Consider the following 22692-nt stretch of genomic DNA (forward strand, 5'->3'; position numbering starts at 1 on the left):
TTAGTAGCTGATATTATTAACTGGATGGTGGCAGTAATTACTACCATATAGTCTGGGTAAAGGGGCACAGTTGGAGAATCTGTGTCAGTCTTCCCAGGAGTGTCTGTGAAGTTGTATAAATAGTTATCTCAAAGTGTGTGTGTGTTGTGTCAGCAACTTGGCAGGGACACAAAGCACTGGTTGGACAGAGAGGATACTGGAGGTTTTAGCTTGCCCAGTTAGGCTGAGAGCTAGACCCTATAGCTGTGCCAGTGGGGAGTCTTATTGGGGACCTGGTGAGCAAGGGAGCAACTACCCGAGACTGACTGTGATCTCTGTGTGCACTTAAGGGAAATTGTACTTTACTGTGTGTATTAGTTATCCTTTCCTCTTCTATGAGATGACCTCCCTGGTGATAGTGGTGAGGGTTGAGGCTCCTTAATTGCTGGGCCAGGGCACGGTCATCACAAGTGTTTGGCAGTGGTGGGATCTACTTCACACACTAACTGGTTTGTAGTGGTGTGGGTAGAGTGAATTCCCATGGCTTATGTACAGTGATCTCTAAAAGTGTTTTGTACTCTAAAACAGCCACGCAGTGTAAACTCAGAGTAGAGATCACAATTGTTTTATTTCTTTTGATAGCTTAGTGTTAGTCAGGGTGAGCAGGTAGCATGTCAGCAAAAGAGTATGGAAAGCTGACAAGGAACCAGCTGTCGGAGATTTGCCAGGCTAGGGGACTGGTGCATGGAAACCTGACTAAAGTAGACCTGATTGCAGCCTTGGTTACAGCTGCATCAGAAAACAGCAGCCTGGAGGACAATCATACTGACAGTGGAGATACAATATCCTTGGAGAATGGACAGCTCAACCTTTCTGCAGTGGACTTAAAAATCCAGCTGGAGCTAAAGAGACTTGAGTTGGAGACCAGGCGTATGGAACTTGAAGCAGCCGAGAAAATGAGTAGTCTACAAGCTGAGGAAAATGAACGGCAGAAAAGGCATGAAAGGGAAATGCTGACTCTTTGCCAGAGTCATGGAGGTAATGGGGAAGGGAGTAACTGGACCCCAGAAACAAAAAAGGTCAGTAAATTTCTTCCACAGTTTAAAGAGGGGGATAATCATGATAGCTTCATTCATATGTTTGAGTGGGTATGTAAACAGTATGAATTTGACCAAGGGCTCTGGGTACGGTTCCTGACCCTGTTACTCCATGGTAAAGCTGTAACTTCTTTAGCAAAAATGCATGACACTGACTGTTTTAATTATACTGCTGTAAAAAGACATGTATTAGATTGTTTTAAGCTAACACCTGAAATGTATAGGAAAAAGTTTTGTGAGCATAGACGCAAAGCAAATGAAAATGTATGTGAATATGTTGCTGAACTGAGCACTTATTTTCATAGCTGGGTGAGTGGATGTCAGGTCACCACTTTTGAAGGGCTGGCAGACCTTTTGGTAAGGGAACAAGCCCTTAGCACTTTGCCTGAGGACATGAGGATCTGGTTAGCTGATAGACAGTGTGCTACTTCAGAGGAGTTGGGGAAGAAGGGAGACCTATACCTAGCAAGCAGGGCAGCCCTGCACAGGAAAGGGACCCCCAGTACTGCTCATTGGACTAAAGGAACCCATGGTGGGTAGCACAGACTGCCCCAACAGAATCTGCCAGTAGCAGGTGAAGCCACTAGTCCAGGTACACATCCAGGAGCTAGGGTTAAATGTTTTGAATGCAACCAATGGAGCCATGTCCACGGAGGCAAGGTGGGGAACCAAAGGTGAGAGAGCCAGTAAGTTGGAAAGACAAAATGCCAACAGTGTGTTGTCTTGAGACAATAGGGGTATAAACTACCATCCTACAGATGTCCTGAGAGGGAAGGATTTGGATGAGGCAGTAGTATGCACTTATGCAGTTACATGCAGTGAGGCTAGGAGACAAATGTGTGGGTCTGGTAGCCTGGGGGAGACCCAGACAGACTGCATACTTGCAGCCAGGACTCTGAGGTGGTTACTTCAGAGAGTGAACTATGCTGTAGCAGTGAGACTGAATGTGAGCCGCAGCTGCTTGTGGGTACTGATGTTCCCTTGGACAGAGTAACTGCAAAGGTAGAGGTGAGTAGTAGTACCCAGATTGACAGTGAGGCACCGCTGTCAGTGGATGCCAGACTTCCTGTGGAAGGGGAGCTGGGAAGGGTTACAAGGAGGGAGTTGAGACAGACTCAGCTTTCAGACCATACATTGCATAGCCTGAGGCAGGTAGCTAGGGAGGCACCTGATTCTCAAGGGAAGGGGGGAATTTGTATACTAGAACAAAGGGTTCCTGCACAGAGAGTGGACCCCTATGGGAGGGCTAGAAGATGAGAGAGTACCGCAGTTGGTAGTGCCTAGAGCTTACCATCTGGCGCTTCTAGCCATAGCTCATGATATTCCCTTTGCAGGTCATATGGGCTTAAAACATATAAAGAGGCGTATTATGCAAAACTTCTATTGGCCTGGAATTTCTAGAGATGTAACAGGGTACTGCAGAAACTGTGAACAGTGCCAAAAGGTAGGCAAGGTAGGAGACAAGGTGAGAGCTCCTTCGATGCCTTTGCCTGTGATTGAGGAACCATTTCAGAGGGTAGCTATGGATATTGTGGATCCTCTGAGTACCCCAAGTTCCACAAGGAAAAAGTATATCCTAGTGATTGTAGATTATGCTACACGATACCCTGAGGCAGTGGCTTTGTCCTCCATTGTGGCCGAGAAGGTGGCAAATGCTTTGCTAGCGATTTTCAGCAGGGTAGGTTTCCAAAAGAAAATACTGTCTGACAGAGGTTTCAATTTTATGTCAGACCTGCTGGCTTGTCTGTGGAAGTCCTGTGGGGTGAAGCACATGAAGACCACCCCCTGCCATCCCCAAAATAATGGTCTTGTTGAGAGGTTAAACTCTACAATAAAGTCCATGCTATGGGCATTTGCAGATCAGTTTAAGAGGGAGTGGGACAAATATTTGCCCCATCTGTTGTTTGCTTACAGAGCGGTTCCCCAGGAATCCACAGGTTTTTCACCCATTGAGTTGCTGTATGGGAATAGAGTGAGGGGACCTCTAGATTTAATTTGAGATGAGTGGGAAGGTGAGTGTGAGTCTCACAAGGAGTCTGCTGTGACATATGTCCTGAACCTCAGGACAAGGCTCAGAGAACTTATGGGCCTGGCCCAGGAGAACCTGGCAGAAGCCCAACAACAGAAAAAGGTATGGTATGTCAGGAATGCTCGAGCTAGAGAATATGCTGTAGGGCAGCAGGTGATGGTTCTTTTTCCTGTCAGACACAACAAGTTGTAAGCAGCTTGAGAGAGACCCTACAAGGTGTTAAGAAAGGTAAGTGATGTTAACTACATGGTGGAAGTAATAGGCAGACGGCAGGGGCACAAATTGTACCATGTTAACATGATGAAACCTTAGCATGATAGGGAGGCCCTTGTGCTGATCATTTGCAGTGGATTGCAGGAGGTGTCTGAGAGAGATCTGGTGACTGATCTCCTCAGTGAGGCTCGGGCTAACACCTCGGTGGAAGGGGTAGCAATGTCCCAGCAGCTATCTCCTTCCCAGGTTTGAAAAATCCAAGCAGTGTTGCAGGAATTTGGAGACATGTTCACTGGGAAACCAGGGTTCACCCATCTGGTACAGCGCCAGGTGGATACAGGACCCCAAAGGCCTATCAGGCAGGCCCCTTATAGGGTGCCTGAGGGAGACAAACAGACTCTGAGGGAAGATGCATAGGAGATGTTGGAACTAGGGGTGATTCAGGAGTCCAACAGTCCCTGGGCCTCCCCAGTGGTACTGATGCCAAAGAAGGATGGCAGCACCAGGTTCTGTGTGGATTACAGGAAATTAGATAGTCACATAGAGTCGGATGCTTACCCCATGCGTAGGACAGATGAGGCCCTAGAGCAGCTGGGTAGGGTTAAGTATCTTACAACCATTGATCTTACCAAGGGTTACTGGCAGGTGCCCTTGACAGCCAGTACTAGACAGAAGTCAGCCTTTGTGACTCCTTTTTCTTGTTTGAGTTCACAAAGATGCCCTTTGGGATGAAGAATGCCCCAGCAACTTTGCAGAAGCTGGTAGATCATATCTTAGCAGGAGCAGGAGGGTTTGCCCTTGCTTACATGGATGATATTGCAATCTGCAGCCATTCCTGTCAAGAGCACCTTCAGCACGTCAGGGAGGTGCTGGGCAGACTACAGAGGGGAGGGTTGACCATTAAGCCGAGCAAATGTCAGGTGGGTATGGCAGAGATCTCCTACCTAGGACAAAGAATGGGGAGTGGTAAGATAAGGCCAGAACCTGCCAAAGTGAAAGTTATTCAGATATGGCCTGCACCTGTTACCAAAAAGCAGGTGAGGGCATCATTAGGGAAAGCAGGGTACTACAGAAAGTTTGTTCCCAATTATAGTATCATAGGTTCTCCCCTCACAGACCTGACAAGGAAGAACAGGCCAGATAAGGTAGTGTGGTCCCCAGCATGTGAGCAGGCATTTCAGAAGCTTAAGGAAGCTTTGGGAGGACTCCCTGTGTTAGCCAGTCCAGACTACAGCAAAGACTTTGTTGTGCAGGTGGATGCTTCAAACTACGGGGTGGGGGCTGTACTTAGCCAGATTTCTTCAGAGTAGGAGAAGAGCACCCAGTGGTTTATCTCAGTTGTAGGCTCCAACCCAGGGAGGAATGCTATGCAGTGGTAGAAAAGGAATGTCTAGTCATACTGTAGGCACTACAAACACTTCAGCCTTATCTGTATGGAAGAAAATTCACTGTGATGACAGATCACAACCCTCTAACATGATTAAACAGAGCCAGTCAGCAAAATGCCAAGTTGCTAAGATGGATTCTGGGGTTGCAAGCATATGATATGTCAGTGCAGCACTGCAGTGGGAGTAGCAATGCCAATGCAGATGGGCTCTCAAGACAGGGAATGGGGTGAGGTACACCTAGATAGACTTGACACTCTCAAGCAACGTTTCTCAAGGGGCACTTGAAAAACTTGCTTGAGTTCCCCTGGGGGGGGGGGGAACGTGATGATTGGGGAGAGATGGGTGAAGGCTGCCAGCCTAGTCAAATCCAATTTGATATATAAATCTGGCATTTGTAAATAAATGTAAAATACAGGCATGTTTTCTTGACAATAAATGTAAAGTACAGGCATGTTTCTTGAGTGTAAAGAATACTGTGAAATGTGGAACTGCAAAATATGTGACAACATTGCACTCTACTGGCCCAGTGAAGCATGTTGTGACCCTTTCATATAAGAATTCGGCTCCAGGGAGGCTGGATGAAGGTTTTATGTCCATTGTTTTAAGGCTAAAGTTTATGACCAGAATTTAGATGTGGAAGGTGCTTTATTGCTCTAGTTTCAGCTAGAATGTATATGTGAAATGCCTCATATTGTTGTAAGTTTCTGTGCAGGTGTTAGCTTGCTAAATAATGCAGTTTGTTTGCCTGGGAAAACCTAAGTGTCAAAAATGATGTAATTTGGGGAGAGACCCAGCAAACATGTTTGTTAGTAATGTTTAAATACTATTTCTCACAAGAGACTGGGAGCATTTTGACATTGGACATCTAACTTATCAGCACTCTGCCTTATGCTCACATGTAAGTTTTAGCACTGTAATTTCTTGTAGGAATAGTTAAAGCTAGTGAAGATTAATTTGGTATTTTTCTTTGAAATCAGACCTGTCCTACTGTATTATTTTAAGTCTCTGTGTGATCTCTGAACTCTTAGATATATCTGTGGTGTAGTAGCTTTGTCTTGTGTTTTAATTATTTATTATTAAATATTTTTAAAACCTTCTATCTGTGGCTGATTTTTGTAGAGATAAGCTCTAAAGTGCATTTCATATTTATAGAGGTTATTGTAATAGGCCACTCTAAAGTAAGCCATGACTGTTAGTCATACTACCATTGGATATTAATATTGCACAGTAACAATTGGACACCCTTTTAAGGGCCTTTTAGAAGCTGATATTATTAACTGGATGGTGGCAGTAATTACTTCTGTATAGTCTGGGTAAAGAGGCACAGTTGGAGAATCTGTGTCAGCCTTTCCCAGGAGTGTCTGTGAAGTTGTATAAATACTTATCTCAAAGTGTGTGTGAGTTGTGTCAGCTACTTGGCAGGGACACGAAGCACTGGTTGGACAGAGAGGGTACTGGAGATTTTAGCTTGCCCAGTTAGGCCTGGATCCTATAGCTGTGCCAGTGGGGAGTCTTATTGGGGACCTGGTGAGCAAGGGAGCAACCAGCCCCAGAATGACTGTGATCTCTGTGTGCACTTAAGGGAAATTATACTTTACTATGCATATTAGTTATCCTTTCCTCTTCTATGGTGTTAGTAGTGAGGATTGAGGCTCCTTGATTGCTGGGCCAGGGCACAGTCATCACAGTTTTATATATGTTTTTCCTATGGGATGGCCTCATGTTTCATACAAGGCTATATGTGAACATTGCTAACTGTGGTTGCGTATTTTTAAAGCATCATCATTTATAACCTTTTTTCGCTGCAATCCAGATAACTACATGTTAAAGCCTTTGTTAAAGTTACACTCTTGTGTCTTTTCCATTTTAGAGTGCATTCAGTTTAGATGATAGGTATGTATCCAAAACCTTATATTTGACTGATAATGAAGATGGCATCACATCACCTGAATGTGTACAAGTGCTGTATCACATGTTTTACATGACATTTGTATATAACTTATGCACTACATTTTTGTGTTTGCACATGGCACATATATCATTATTTAGTTTGTTTATCTAAACATGAGGCCTATATATATATATATATATATATATATATATATATATATATATATATATATATGACTGTTGTATCATATGTGTTCTATATCTGCACATGTTGATTATGATATTGTACTTTGACACTCTCTGCAGCTTCCACTGTTTACTTGCAATGGATCTTGAATCTCAAAGGCTACAGACTGAATGAGTGAGAGTGACATTTTTAAATGGATCGTTATCTTGTCACAATGTGTGTTTCCATCTTTACTGCCTCTGTTTCCATATCAGATAATCTTAAGTATCTAATCTGCTGTACGAAAAGGAATCCATAACAACATGTTCTTATTAATCAGGACACCTTTTCTCATAATATTATGCCATTCGGATGATGTGTGGTTGTTTGTCTCTAGAGAATCATATTCTTCTTTGTCATTAGCAACAAACTTAGACTCAGAAAATGATTATTTTTACGTATCATAACATGAGTCAATATACCCTTTTTGTCATCTACAACAGCTGTCTAGTAGCAGCAAACTTATTTCCTAATGAGTAACTTTCTTGACAAATGATCCCTCAGAGTGCATTTTATATTATAGTAAAACCTATATAGTGTACAGGTGTTAAGGAAAGAGTAGTGTGGAACATTCTTGCTCTCCTAGCTGTGTTGGAGGGGCCTGAAAATTCATGATTTTGAAGTAGATAAGCTGTTTCACCAGCTGAGTTGTCCCTCTGTCTCCAACCCAATAACATCATAAAACATGTCATCGAGAAAATAAAAACTAACTGCTGAACCTGAAATTTGAAATCAAAGAACACTCAAATTTACATTTCTAGAGTCCAAGTAATATCATTTTGAGCAAAGCAAAATGTATTTATTTTTATTTGACATTTGATTACTGGGAAAGTCTGACTGGGCATAAATCCCATTTTCAGTGGCGGCCCGGGATGAAAAACTCCATAAGACATAATATTAATTGTATATACATATATACACACATATATATATATATATACATATATATATATATATATATATATATATATATATATATATATATAATCTTGGAAATATACTAGTAAAAGAAGTTATAATAAATTAAAATTTCAAGACTTGATGATAAATGAGATTGAATGGTTACAAATAGTGAGTCTGTACAGTAAATGACTCATGAGTTTTCATGAACAATGTACAGGAAATAGAGTATCTTATTCCAAAACCAGCAATATGAAGAAGTAGCAAGCATGAATATCATTTTGTGTTAGTTTATGTATCTTTCTTTTGTTCAGCAATGTTACAAATAACAACTATATCGTATAGAGCTACGCATAATGGATAACAAATGAAAAAGAAGCAATTCAGAGTATTATAACTCCATTAACCATTAAATTCCTTTCCTCCTTTCTATTAAATTTGTGTAATATATCCTGAATGTTTGCCAAAAGAATTCCTTTAGATTGGTCTTCTATACACCGAGGGAAACAGTGTCATTTAACTTTCATGAGAAAGAAAAGTACGAAATAAAAATAATACATCTCACAGCGACTTTGTTTTCCAGATTAGTTCTTATCAGACATCACATCAGTAATGGCTCTCCCTTTTCATTACTTTTGTCAGCTGCAGTAATTTGTCTTGCTGACACAACTTTTTCTAACTGCATGCAGCTGGTTCACAAGCAAAGAGGTTCTTGTATGCAATCAGTATCACAGTATTAGATTTACTGATGCCAGAATAATTCTCTATATTACATGACAGATACTATTAATGTGCCAAATGTGCTGTGTTATAAGAGGCATCTTATCTTTGAGCATAGAGGGTTTGGTAACTGAACATCTATGCAAAGACATTAGACTATTGTACATGATGTCATAAATTATTATAAAGAACTATGTTACTACAGAAGAAAAGTCCTAAATAAAAACCTAACTCTAATTTCATACCTCTCAATTGTCCAGATTTTTACAGACTGTCCAGATTTTTGGCAGCCATTTTTGGTATGTTCCTCATAAAATTTGTGATTTTCTCACAAATCATGTCGGATTGACGTCACTAAATAATGACAGTCATTTAAGTTTCAAACTTCACATCCTCCAAAAAATGCATGCGAACACAAAATTTTTATTCAAGTAACTTTTTGAGTTTATAATATTTAAATTTTGTCCCTATATTTGATGATTTGTCCTCCCCCCATTATTTTGAATTTGTCTAGATTTCTTCAATAAGAGGTTAAATGCTATGCTACCTATGATCAGTTATATAGGCAAGATACAACATGCATTTATTACATTAAAATCTATAGCAGGTGTTAAGGGAAGAGTAGTGTGGAACAGTCTTGCACTCCTAGCTGTGTTGGAGGGGCCTGAAATTCATGATTTTGAAGTAAATAAGCTGTTTCACCAGCTGAGTTCTCCCTCTGTCTCCAACTGCTTTGCTTTTGATCCAACAAAATGGTCTAAGAGAAGTCAGAGAGTGTACTGTTTGCCTGGGTATACCTGGCCACAATCTGGCATCTACGATTCCAGAATAAGGATAATGGGATCTATTTTAAGCTGGAGAACTAGACTGGTTCCTAGACCTGGTCCCCATACTTGAAGTTGAATGTTGGGGATTGGTTCAGTCTTGGGTTCTAAGGGCTGTTGGTAGTGCAAAGATCTTTTGGACACCGAACTAAGTCTGCTGGCAATTGTGAAAGTCCTCCTTCAGGATCATCCTAGGTTGATACAATTACTAATAAATTGTAGAGGGAGTAGTATGGTACTGGTAAAAAGTATACAGAGCTACATTTATAAAATTGCAATTAAATAATTTTACACACAACCCCCCCCCCACACACACACACCTCTGCACGCATGCACACACAAAAAAATACTTGGCCACAGTAAATAATGATTTTAGTGCAGTCCAAATTCAAATGCTGTAATAGAATCAATAACAAAGGGATATCACACATTATTTTGTGGTCCAAATTCAATTGCTGCAATAGAATTCTGCAATAGAGTTAGTGAAAAAGAGATATTAAAAATTTTTGAAAACTTCAAGGATTTATTTTCAACTTATTTGGTCTGTTCTCTTTGATCTTTCACTTCAGTATTACGAAAGGGAAGTGAATTAATCATATAACTACATTTGTAAACTACTTCACACTCTTATATACTTGATCTGTTTTACTGAAAGACTATGCGCTAACCACAGTTGTGTGCAAACATTTTGCCCTTTTAACATTTTCAGCTTAGATAGCTAATCAAGACAAACTGATTTTCATGTTAGCATAAACATCTTATGAATGTTCTGTTATCTAGTCAGAACCATTTGGGACTAAAACAGCAATTTCAAGACAATAGAAAAATAGGAGTACAGTTTTACAAGACATTAAAGCAATCCAAGTAACAAAATTAAAACTGAATTGCAAGTTGGATTGAAAGACTTTAAAGATAATCCATGTCACAGAGCACTCAACTAGGCAAAGGAAGGAGAAGAGAGCAGTCAGTCTGATACAAGATGCATACAGACACTGATGCATTTTAGGGAGGGCATATTTAATGGTATTAGTATTATACCATGGCTGTTGACATTCAGTCACCCTTATTGGCCGAACCTGCTCCTGTCCAGCCTATACTGTGAGTGTCTTCATTAATGAGTCCAGTAAGTAAAATGGCAGCAAAAATCAATTAGCTTAATAAAGAATTGCAATTAAATGATGACCAGTTTTTCCTTCACTAAATGGTACTTTATTCCCCAAGCTCAGAAAACAATATATGCTTTCTGATTAAGAAACATTTTAATTTCCATGTATCCTGCAAGGAAGTTTGCGAGAATGATAACATTATAGTTAATAGGGTAACATTTCATCAATTTTCTTTCCTAGTGAAAAAGTAAGTAAATTCAATTGAAGAAAATGAAATGTTACATAGATAGAGTAAATAACTGACTTTACACAACTACTCTCATTCTTCAATAGCAAACCATCACTACAAATTTGATAATTTCTGAGTAATATCCTGTTGTCTTTTGTATGCTCATATGCAGAGCATAATCAGTAGTTACAATGAAAAAAAATGTTTATAAAACATATGTAAATCAGACAATAACATACATGTAAGAAACATATTAAGTGAGGAGAATTATGAATATTTCATTACAAGGCAGCTTTTATCGGATTAATGGTGTAATAAACTTCAATAAGTCCAGCGACTAATAAAAATAAATCTAGTCACATGTGATGCAAATGAGTTGATGACAGTCTAATCATATTTTCTGTCTATGAGTGAACACTTGACTAGTGCATCATCATAAGCATGGGAAGGCCCATTAAGATAAAAGGTTCATGTTAGAAGGGATAACCTTAAACACATGAAAAAAAGATACACGATAAACAACAACCCATGTATGTTAATGACCAGAATTTCAACTAAAATCATTATTTTCCAGGCCACTAATAACGATCACAAGTTTTATATAATGCCTTCTGTCTCAACAGCCTGTATTCATTCATATTAGTTAGATGAAAAATATACAAATTAAATGAAGAATGATTATACATGATTATTAAAGGGCTTAACTGGTTCTGTCACCAATGAATTTGTGTTATGCTGTTATGATGCAAAATGAACCTCAAAAACAAGTAAGTTCAACAGCAAGTAAGCAAATAGAAAATGTCACCTTCTGTTAGTTCAGATAAGGATATCTGTGGAACTAGAATGCACATACAAATCCCTATTTAACCCCTGATAAATGAAATCATAAAAACACCTATTACGTTGAGTAAATAGTTTTATTACTTTCACTCTTGGTACATTATCAAATAATTATCTACGTTTTTAGGCATTATCAACAGTCTATGTATATTGGTGATGCATCATCTAAGCTACAAAAATTCCACTAAACTTGATGTAGATTTGCTATTTGTTAAAAAAAAAAAAAAACTCAAGCAGAAGATCTCACACTACACATATAAAGCTATTAAGCAACTCAAAAATACCCTAACATACCTGAAACACACAAATCTATACTTATTTTAAAAATAAAAAAGTAAAACAAAATGAATAAAGGGAAAATGCACATTGTATTTTCCATTTATTTGATTGTAAGAAAAAGCAGCTATGTACTGCATAAAACATCACACAGCCATATAGGTGTACAGATAAGCACACATATATAAACACATGCACACATGTGCACACACACACATATGGAAGCACACATATTGGGAAGTCTACCTGTACAAACAGGCAAGTAACAAGCTTAGTCCCTCAAGGATTAGTCCTGGGACCACACTCATTTTTGGCATTTACTTATCTGAAGTCAAGGCCAAAAAGTCAATTGCCTCTGGCTGACTAAACTTACAGATGACTGCAAATTAGGAGCCGTCATTGAATTGTCCCCTGACACAAATGTTCTCCAGGAAGAGCTGACACAGACAAACAAATGGTGTCAGAGCCATGGGCTAAAACTAAATGCCAAGAAATTCATAATAGTACCCTTTGGAAAGTCATTTACCCCTGGTAACTATCATACTGATAACACACCCCTAAGAGTTGAACCACTAGTCATGGAATTGAGAACATACACAGAAATCTAGCCTAAGACCATCATGTGTCTGCAGTAATGAAGAAATCATTTTACGCTGTGCAACTTATAAACAAAGGTATGGCATCTACATCCAAGGAAGTCATTGTTCTACTGTATTCAACATTCATCAGACCTATCAATCCCCTCTTTGTTACGTACTTAACCAGGCATATCCAACACTTGCAACTTCCACAGAGGTTCTCACTAAAAGAATACAGGATGTAAGTAACATGTCCTGTGCAAACTGCCTCAAGGCCCTATCTCTGTATTCTGTCTCCTACAGGCTCTTAAGGGGAGAACGTCGCCTGCCATACAAGGCATTGTCAGACCCCACTCTGATGAACATCCTGCCTATCTGCAAAACGAACAGCACCAGATTTACCCATTGTAAAGGCTTAAACCTTGCCTGTGATATAATTAGGACCAGCTGGAGAGACAGCTATGTATCCCAGAGACTACTCCTTATCTGGAACAGGTTCCCCATTCATGTAAAGCAGAGTTCTTTCTAACCCAATTTAGGTGTAATTTGAACAATTGGATGGGGAGCAGGAAATTCATCCCTGGTTTGGCATCTATGTCTCTAATAGACAGCCTGTAAATGGTTCATCTCCCAGACCCCTGCTTCTAAATGTTTCCAGAACTTGTCATATATTTGGGATGCACAGCTAGGCTTAAAAAGACCCTTGTGGTCATTATTCTAGTAAACATCTATAAACCTATGAACATACAAACACACACATATACTTACATATACACACAATCACCCAGAAACAGTTCTGATGGGCAACAGCAAAGCGTTTACAAAATATTATGAAGTCCTTGTAAATTATAAGTTTCATTTGATGCCCATATATAAATTATCATCCACAATGCATAAAGAGTTGCCATTTCTGATGTTCTATGAGGTTGAGAACTATGCCATAGAAAAAAGTGCCCCCTTTATAAACTTCTTATCACACCAATTATAAAATACTGCAACATACTCACACACAATCAAGTGGATTTGGGGATGGTATAAGGTTTCCTTACAAAGTGAATCAAAGGGCTTCAATGCCTGCCTTATAGCAGATTAGGGCAACTTTATCTTTTCTATATCTGACATGCAGAACATTAAAGGACCTTTTACTTTTTAAAACTTTTTGCTTAGAATAGCCTCTCTAGTGACCACCTGAACACAGGTAGGCACTAAGCCTCACTCAAAATTAGTATCAGTCATACGTTAAAACATGGCAACTTCATATCTCAAATACATCCAGTCCAGTTGAATAAATTTACCCATCATATAAACTCAGCTTGTCAGTTCATGTTTTCAAAATGAATTACATGACCACATGGGTATACGGAAGTTCTAAAATGTGATCCAGGGAATCAAGTTCTCAGATGGTCAGCAGGCCTACAGCATGTTCACCAAACGTATGCACCTATTAGTCTATGAAATTAACTATTATATATAAATGTCACTGCTTTTGAAACAAAAATTTAATAAAAGTATAAAGTGGAAAACATCAACTGCAAGTAGCCATGGTGAAACTGACACTACATTCAAAAGAGGCTGGAGTATAGTCGAACTAATCAAGATTAATCTAATCCAAAATTTAATAACAAAATTAACAAAAAACTAGGAAAGTCTTCAGAGCACTAAAATGTATCAAGGCAATGAAGCTATGCTAAAGAAAACAACAATATAAAAGTGGCTAAGAAATGCATCAGAAAATCACTCATGACACTTCATTCATAAAAACTTCATTCTTTAGATGAGATGTTAAACCGAGGTCTCATCTACTTGAATTGGTGATAGCACAGGCTGATGTAAAAGATCCTGTGATGTTCCCCAAAGCCCTTGCCAAATTTCCCTAGTAGTATAAAAAGTGCCTTGGATGTCAACTGAAAAGAAGTCACTAGGCTAGCATGACTAGCTCAGTTAAGAAATTCTAAAGAAAAGACACATAAATAAATAATATTAAACTTAACACAAACTACCTAAAATCTTAATCAGTAAGAATGTGTCCTCTCAATGTAGCCCACTGAAAGCAACTGGAAATATTATACTAATTTGAAAAATAAATAACAAATAAATAAAAAATGAACAAATGGAATATGTGTATGCTCTAATTTATATGATTTATGAAATATCCTCTATTGCCTATGAATCCAGTTTGGGACTCATGAGTCTACCACTCATCATGAATCTTATTCCGTATTCACTACATCTACTTATTCCATGCATGTGTGTGTGTGTATGTATAGGCATGTGTGTCTATAGCTATATCGATATATAGGTTTACTATCATAATCACGAAACCACTTCAATTGACTGGTTATGATGTCAAACTAAAATATTGAAAATCACAGCACTGAACAGGCACAACACCAAAACCGGTAATGCTCACCCATCCAGATGCAACAAAGTTGACATTACCCAGCATACCTTCCCTCCAAGTCAGTTCCAACTAACATTTTGCAGGGGGGGAAGCCCTATGTGGGGGGTGCCCACTGCTAATTATATATACAAATGCAGAGATTGTACTGCAGTGAGGAAATGGGTACATTTCCCGATCTCCACTGTACTGCAATCCCAGTGCAGAATGCCGACCTCACAACAGCGAATGCACACTAACATTTGCTGTTGTGTTGACCATTTGCAGTTCAGCTTTCCATGAAATGGGAAACTTGCCTTTCGACTATCCCAGTTTAATGGAATGCCATCCAACAACATGATATACAGAAATATAAATATATAGATTCATAGATTAGTACTAAGCTAACTGCCCTTGCGAGCCATTTTAAGCCTAGCCAATTATCACTTGTGAGACTCAAACGCTGCACCTTGTGTTTGTAAGGCAAACACCTTAACCATTAGGCCACCCTCCCATATATATCTGTATGTCCCCTGTATATATATATCTGTAATATCCCCTGTATATTTATCTCTTGATATATGGGGGGGTGCAGGGGGGCTTGCTTGAATATATATATATATATATATATATATATATATATATATATATATATATATATATATATATATATATATATATATATATATATACACACACATACATACACACACACACACATAATATATATATATATATATATATATATATATATATATAGAGAGAGAGAGAGAGAGAGAGGGGTAAATAGATATAGTAGCATATTGCCCCCTAGTGATTGCTCTGTGGTATGTGGGGTAGCAGTTTTGAAATATTCTGGGAGGGGGATCTACACCTGACTTTAGTGGAAGAGGCTACACTGCTTTCTTTTAAAATGGTGGGCCAGAAAAAAACAACATAGGCACATGTTTCTTAGTATAGAGGGAGTATGATGCAGAGGTGTTAGTTTTTCTTGAGTGAGTGAGAGGGAGAGACATACAGGTCTGATGGTATATTGAGACCTATGACCTAACAGAGAAATTAATTTTGTTGAACTGAATTGAGAAATAAATGTTATCGGACTGATACATGGGACATAATGAAAATGCAGTACATTTTTTTTTGTTATGTGAAAACAGTTGTTTCTGATTGATTAACTGCTTATGTTTAGTGATGATTTAAAGATTTTTGTTTCAATCTTTAAAGGTGGCATTCTAGTCTGTATATGAAATCTGGTCAGAATATATGAAGTAGGACCTAAGCTATGTTTAAGTTCTTTGTTTTCATGTCTTCTATGAAGAAAAGTGGTATAAGTTTTCTTATTAGTAACTTAATATACGTGATACTAGTTACATGCTGAGAAGCCATCATTCTGCATTTGCTGCATTCAATACCAAATAATTGAAAATTGTAATTGCCCAGATGGTTATCTCCATGTTTCTCTCGGTTGCTTCTTATTCACAGGGCCTCCTTCATTTTGTGTCATTGCATTGCCCTTCACCATCTAGAATTTATGAAAGGCAACACACTTCATCTCCTTGTGCTCATAAACAGATCACATTCTCTTGTGCATCGGCAAAGATTATGATGTCTTAGCTCACATTTGAAAGACGTTGTTGGAAATCTCTGGGTATAACATCCTGAATTTTGGCTTCTTAATCCTGAATTCGTGCAAACCTTTTAAAGTTTGAGATAATTTTCAATGTATATGAACTGGGAAGAAATGAAATTTAAAAAAAAAAAACTTTCTTCTGTTTTGCATATGTTGCAAGGTTTCCAAAAGTAACGAAGGACTTTGTTCCAGGATAAAATCTTGAATCTCATTAAGATATAGTGAGGTTGCCTGGCTGCAGCATTGGTCACGGTCAAAACTTTCTCGCATGCTTGTTTACTCTTTAAGATGATTGTCTACCAAATCATTCACTGTGCCAAAGCGTCCTTCATAAAAGCATTACAGCTTTTTCTTCTCCTGTCTTATTGACTCCATTCACATGGATTTTTTCCCCTAAATGCATTTTTTCTTGATATTTTTTCTTCTAGGAACTGTCACTTCATCTCCTGACTGGTGAACAGCTTAGCAATTGCATGTTGTCTTCTGGCTGCCAGGCCAAAATGGCATTATAATAGCTAATCAGTATCTCATCTGTGTCATTGTCTCTTTTGAATATTTTGTCAATGAATTCAACTAATATAATACTGAGCTTTAGAATTTCAGCCAAGGCTGGTTCTAGAGATATCTTTATAACTTTTTTATTAGGCTTTCACTGATGACAACTACTTCCTTCTCTCCAGCATTGCGGTTGAGTAATATTCCTAACGTTTTGACAACTTTCCCTCCAATTACTTTTTATTGAGTCTCTTGTCTATATTTGTCATGTATGCCAGGCAAGCTAGCATTCTGAAACTATTTTGTTGACTTCTGTAAGGTAAGCACCAACTTGTAGTCAGTTTGCACAGACTTTTTACAGGCATGACCTGTGACACATATATCCTTACAGCACTATACAAGAAGCCTCAAATCCAATTTTCATAATTAGAAATGGGTCTTAATAGCCTTTTTCCTGTAAGAGATGAGATAAAACTGACCCTGCGAATTTCAGTGTATTAAACTGTATTAATGTCATAAATAAAATTCTAAAAAGAAAGATTACCTACTAAAATAAACAATTATGAGCTTACTAGTTAAAAAAACACTATGCATAGGAAGGCTCTGCTTCATAAAACTGTTATATTTGTGAATACATTATTACCATATTAAATGGAATAGAACAAGTGCACTCATCCATCTACCTACTTAACTGAATAAACTACTGAACATTTTAACAAGCTGTCTCTATTCCTCCCACAGGGTGAGTATCAGAAAGAGAGAGACAGAGTCTCCTAGATCTGCTAGGTAAAGTGATTTTATATGGACTAATCCTTTAGACTATGTTTTATATTAAACAATTGGTTGAAGATTTACTCTTCAATTTGAATCAGACAAAGACATTTGACACTACTTCACATTAATATTTCAGAAAGCCTAGAACAGTTATAACATATGCATACACACACACACACACACACACACACACACACACACACACACACACACACACACACACACACACACACACACACACACACACACACACACGCAAAACAGTTAATAAACACACACAACAGTAATGGTTACATGAAAGGAAACCACGAGTGGAACTAGTGGCAAGGACGCAAGATACACATGGTGTGCCACATACATCAATACTAAATAATTAGTTGTTTAGTGTCATTGTTGCTGATATAAAAGTGCAGGGTTATATACATAACAACAGTTTCAAGTAACATTTAAACATAAGATGCACCACCTCATCATGAGCTTAGTCACTACCACACTGAGAATTTGTAACAGAATTAAACCAGTTTATTTTGAGCAATACTCTGAATAAGAGTGTAAATGGATGTGTTATGGTATATTGTAATAGTAAATTACTTGACATTACATTTAGGATCAAACTAGATGTTTATCTACTATGACAATATAGGTCTAGAGATCTGGGTATGTTTAATTACATGGATATCAACAGTAGCGGCAATGCATCCACTGATAACATTTTTGGGGGGGTGCATAGTACATTTGTTTATGAAATGAATAACAGAAAGATTTTTGCATATTGAAATTCTGCAAAAAAAAATTTCTACAGATTGAAATTCCCTGAAAAGTCAATGCTTGTACATGAAGATGATAAAGCTCTTTGATATCCAGCATTTAGCCTGGTCAAAGAATTCAGAAACATTTTATATTATAATAATTAATTTGGTGATGAATAAGGGTGTTAAAATTACAAAAAACAAAAACCATCATTGCGATGTTTGAGCTAATTTTTTTTAATTTCGGTAACAGTTGCCATTATATTTCACTACTTTTTTCAGATCTAGTTGTCTTTGAATATCAAAACATGAATTACTGCATTTCTACATGCACACTTAAAATATTTAAATGAAGTATCTTTGTTGGCCATGTTGAAAGGGAAATTATTTAAATTCAGTGCAGTTTTAAATATTAACATGTCATATAGTGAAGTGCTTTATGCAAATATTGCAAGAAAAAGGGAAACACTTTGATATAAATTGTAAGCAATAATAATAACAATAATACAATAGAAGCTGATGCATAATTTTCTATTTCTGTCAAACTTTCTTTGTTGATATTGTTAGAAATATATACTAGCTATTTGATTTAAACCAGGAGCAATAACTGCAACCCAACTGTAGAGCTCATTTTGACTTTTTGATATTTGAGTGTATTAGGGTAGGTAGATTAAAGGATCAGATTTGTTTTGTGCATCTCTGTGATGTGGAAAGGAATGAGAATGATGTGGGGAAAAGATACACTTCTTTTATTATTTTTACTAAATCTAACAATGCAAAGTCATGTTCAGACTTCATTCAATACAGCATATCAGGTAATCCAGCAATAGTAATAATCCACTACAATCATATCATGAATCTTACATACAACAAAGTACATGGATGGTAATGTATTGCACATACAATATTACACTGAAGAAGCAATGAAGTAGTCCACAAAGATCTCTTGGCTGCTATAAGGAAGGTATGACTAGGACCTATACAAAGATGGACCCATTTTTAATGTTTTAAATGTTATGCACACAAACACCCATTTCCAACCACTGAAGTTCACAAGAACCCTGCCATACCTGTTAATATCTATATTAGAAGGTCAAAACATGACACGCTCAAAAAAAAAAAAAACACTTGCACACAAAAAACAATTGTTTTGCAGGGGAACAAGCCACTCTGCACCCCCCATTCCCCCTACTACTTATACATCCCAACTCTGAGATCACACCACAGTGAGGAAAGGATCAATATCCCAATCCCCTCTGTACTGTGATCACATACAATTCAGCTTCCAGCAAAAAGAAACACAGTGGCGTTTCTTTTTACTGGTTTGAGTTACAAGATTCAAGCATTTGGAGTTGATCTTGTAAGTTCTGAACATTCCATAGCTTGAGCTTCTCACGTACAAACATTCATTACATAATCTCAGCTACATAACTCAGGGCACCCCACTAATCCAGTTATCCTAACACCGTGTTGAAATATCAGCACATTTCCAATATCAATATATTGTGAAGTCACTTTTTCATGTAACCATACCACTCAGTCATTGACCACAGTCACCATTCTCCTCCTTCTGGAGCTAGGGGAGACCCCCGACACCATAGGAAAGGTAAGGTGACACTGACTATCAACAGTAACTTCCTCAGAATGACAGCCAATATTTAAACACATGATCTTTTCATTTGCAAGTGCAGATCAATCTCTGACATGATCTGTCAAATCCAAATTAAGCTGGCAAGAAAATTCCAGTTATTTTTTATATAAATGAAACACAATGCTAACTTTGCCTGGATTTTAGATATTATAAAGGAGTAAGATATAAAAAAATTGAAGATAACAACAAGTAAAAAATACCTAAAAAATATGCATTTCATATTTGTATTTACATTGAAACAAAAACTTATACGCATCCCAGCACATTCAGGGGCATGCATATGATACTCTGTGGATGTATTAAAATTGATAAAAATCAGAAATAATTTAGAATAAAAAATATCATAAGCAACAGATGTATATATATATATATATATATATATATATATATATATATATATATATATATACAGATTTAGGAATAAGAAGTCAGTAAAAAAGGCTTATGGAAGAATCTAGCATGCGGTCTTATAATAAGGAATTTACCTGCAAAGGTCTGTTCCAGGTATATGCTTAGAAAGCCGAGAATGCAGCAGGGGGATCAATCTTAGGTCACACCATCTCTTCTCCCACCGAAGACCTGGTGTTGCTGGCCATGAAGAACATGACAATGTATCCTGCAAAAATAATGATTAGCTGCATTAAAAGCCTACACATTATTGTGTGTGTGTTACTGGTTTAATTATCCTGAATATTAAATAGTGCAAAGATCAACATTTATTTTGTGGTGGATTTCAGAAAAAAAAAGTTCACCCAAGAAGCACAAAATATCAATGTAAAAAATTGCAGTATATTGTTATATATATATATCAGGCCTTCTGGAGTTGCCAGATATATTGAATAACTGCATTCACAAATACAGTCCAGTCCAAAGACTAATTTTTGAAAATATAAAATATGGCTACAGACTATATATAATCTGCCACAAGAACAGCATCCCTGCAACAAAATCTGTTATAATTGGTTCCCCAAGAAAAAAACAAAGAAAAAAAATCATAACTGTGCCAAGATGGACCAGGGCAGATCCGTTAATATTTTATTAGCTTGTTACTTCATTGTTCACCAACACTAGGCAGATGAGTATTTGAATCCTGAAAAAAAAAAAGAGTTGAGCAACTTGACTACATCCTATGTAATCTAAATTTTATGTCCGCAAAATATTACATGTAAAGTACTTTCCTAAAGTAAACAAAGTGCTGAGAATTTATGTAAAACATGCCAGGATGTCTTATTTAAATATCAACTAATATCTTACAACAGATGTAATCATTAGAGGAAGGCCACAAAGTAATATTTAATGCAGTGGCAATAATGTCAGGATGTAGCATCATTTCAGTAAAAAGAGTTGTTCTATACAAAATGCCAGCACTGCAAGAAAGATGGTAAGATTCCACAGACACCAGGCACTAGATTCGATACAGTCCTTCTTTAAATGGCAATGATATTTGTCCCAGTCCCCTTCAATAAACACACATCACAACAAATGACATTTGAAGACCTTTATTAAATTCCATAACACAGCTTTGTTCATCCATTTCATTAATTACAGCTATTCATAATTTAAATGATTCTAAACACAGCATAACATCCTTGTAATGTTAATCAGGGCAGCGTACCTACTCACCCTGCCCCCAGTAAGCAGCGTCCATACTTCTGCTCACTTACTTTACTTATGAAGCACCATCCTTGTAATCTTGTAATGTTAATCAGGCAGCGTACCTATTCACCCTGCCCACAGTAAGCAGCGTCCATACCTCTGCTCACTTACTTTACTTATGGAGCACCATCCTTGTAATGTTAATCAGGGCAGCGTACATAGTCATCCTGCCCAACAAGCAGGATCCACACCTCTGCTCGCTTACTTTACTTATGAAGCAGCGTCCCATCTCACTTCATACACCATTCATTGAATTACCTTCCAACAAATAAGCATCATTCTTACCTCAGCTTGCTTATCTATTCAGCAAACTTCCTCCAGCTGCTCATTTTCCTTTCACCAGATCCTTGAAATGAATATCCAAACCAGAGGGGGAAACAGAAGAGGGCAAGCCTATACCTCTTCTCTACCTATCCCACTGATAAATAACCCTAATCCCCCCAACCCACCAACAAAAAGGGAGGGAGGGTGGGTATCAAGTTCACGTCAAAATGTGACTGCTTAACTCGGCTACACTAGACTAAACCCCTTAAGCCCCTCCCCATCCTTATTTCATTTCCTCCCAACTAACCCTGTCTCGATTTAACCCTTTCACCTCCCCAACCCAATTAACTCCCCTTAATATCCACCTACCCCCCCCACCAACCATGAAGATGTCCCGGGACAACTTAGTTTGTTGCCAGACTTCATTTGTCCTGGTCCCCTTCAATAAACACCAAAACAAAAGCAAGTTCCACAGCGTTGTACCAATATATTTTTAATAAAACAGAGCTTTCAGACAAAAGTCCTTCTTCAGTGTTAATAAAATTCTCATCTGGACATCACATCCTTTATACTTAAAAATCCAGTAAACACATGACACAGCCTACCTATTGTTAATTAAACTAAATCAATTTATGATAGGTAGGCTGTGTCATGTGTTTACTGGATTTTTAAGTGTAAAGGATGTGATGTCCAGATGAGGATTTTATTAACACTGAAGAAGGACTTTTGTCTGAAAGCTCTGTTTTATTAAGAATATATTGGTACAACACTGTGGAACTTGCATTTGTTTTAGTGCTTTGT

At 37.7% G+C, this 22692-nt stretch overlaps 1 protein-coding gene across 1 annotated transcript in view; it reads right to left on the bottom strand.

Annotated features, from left to right (window-relative positions):
* SNTG1 (syntrophin gamma 1) overlaps positions 1-22692 on the bottom strand; it is a 4111241-nt gene that overhangs the window by 1422711 nt on the left and 2665838 nt on the right. Inside the window, exon 15 of the mRNA XM_044065493.1 lies at positions 20457-20587. Within this exon, the coding sequence (XP_043921428.1) occupies positions 20457-20587 (131 nt within the window). The remainder of the gene's footprint in view (positions 1-20456; positions 20588-22692) is intronic.

Source organism: Protopterus annectens, chromosome 3.part0 (assembly GCF_019279795.1).
Source record: "Protopterus annectens isolate FY-2018-M chromosome 3.part0, PAN1.0, whole genome shotgun sequence".
Classification (NCBI taxonomy): Eukaryota; Metazoa; Chordata; order Ceratodontiformes; family Protopteridae; genus Protopterus; species Protopterus annectens.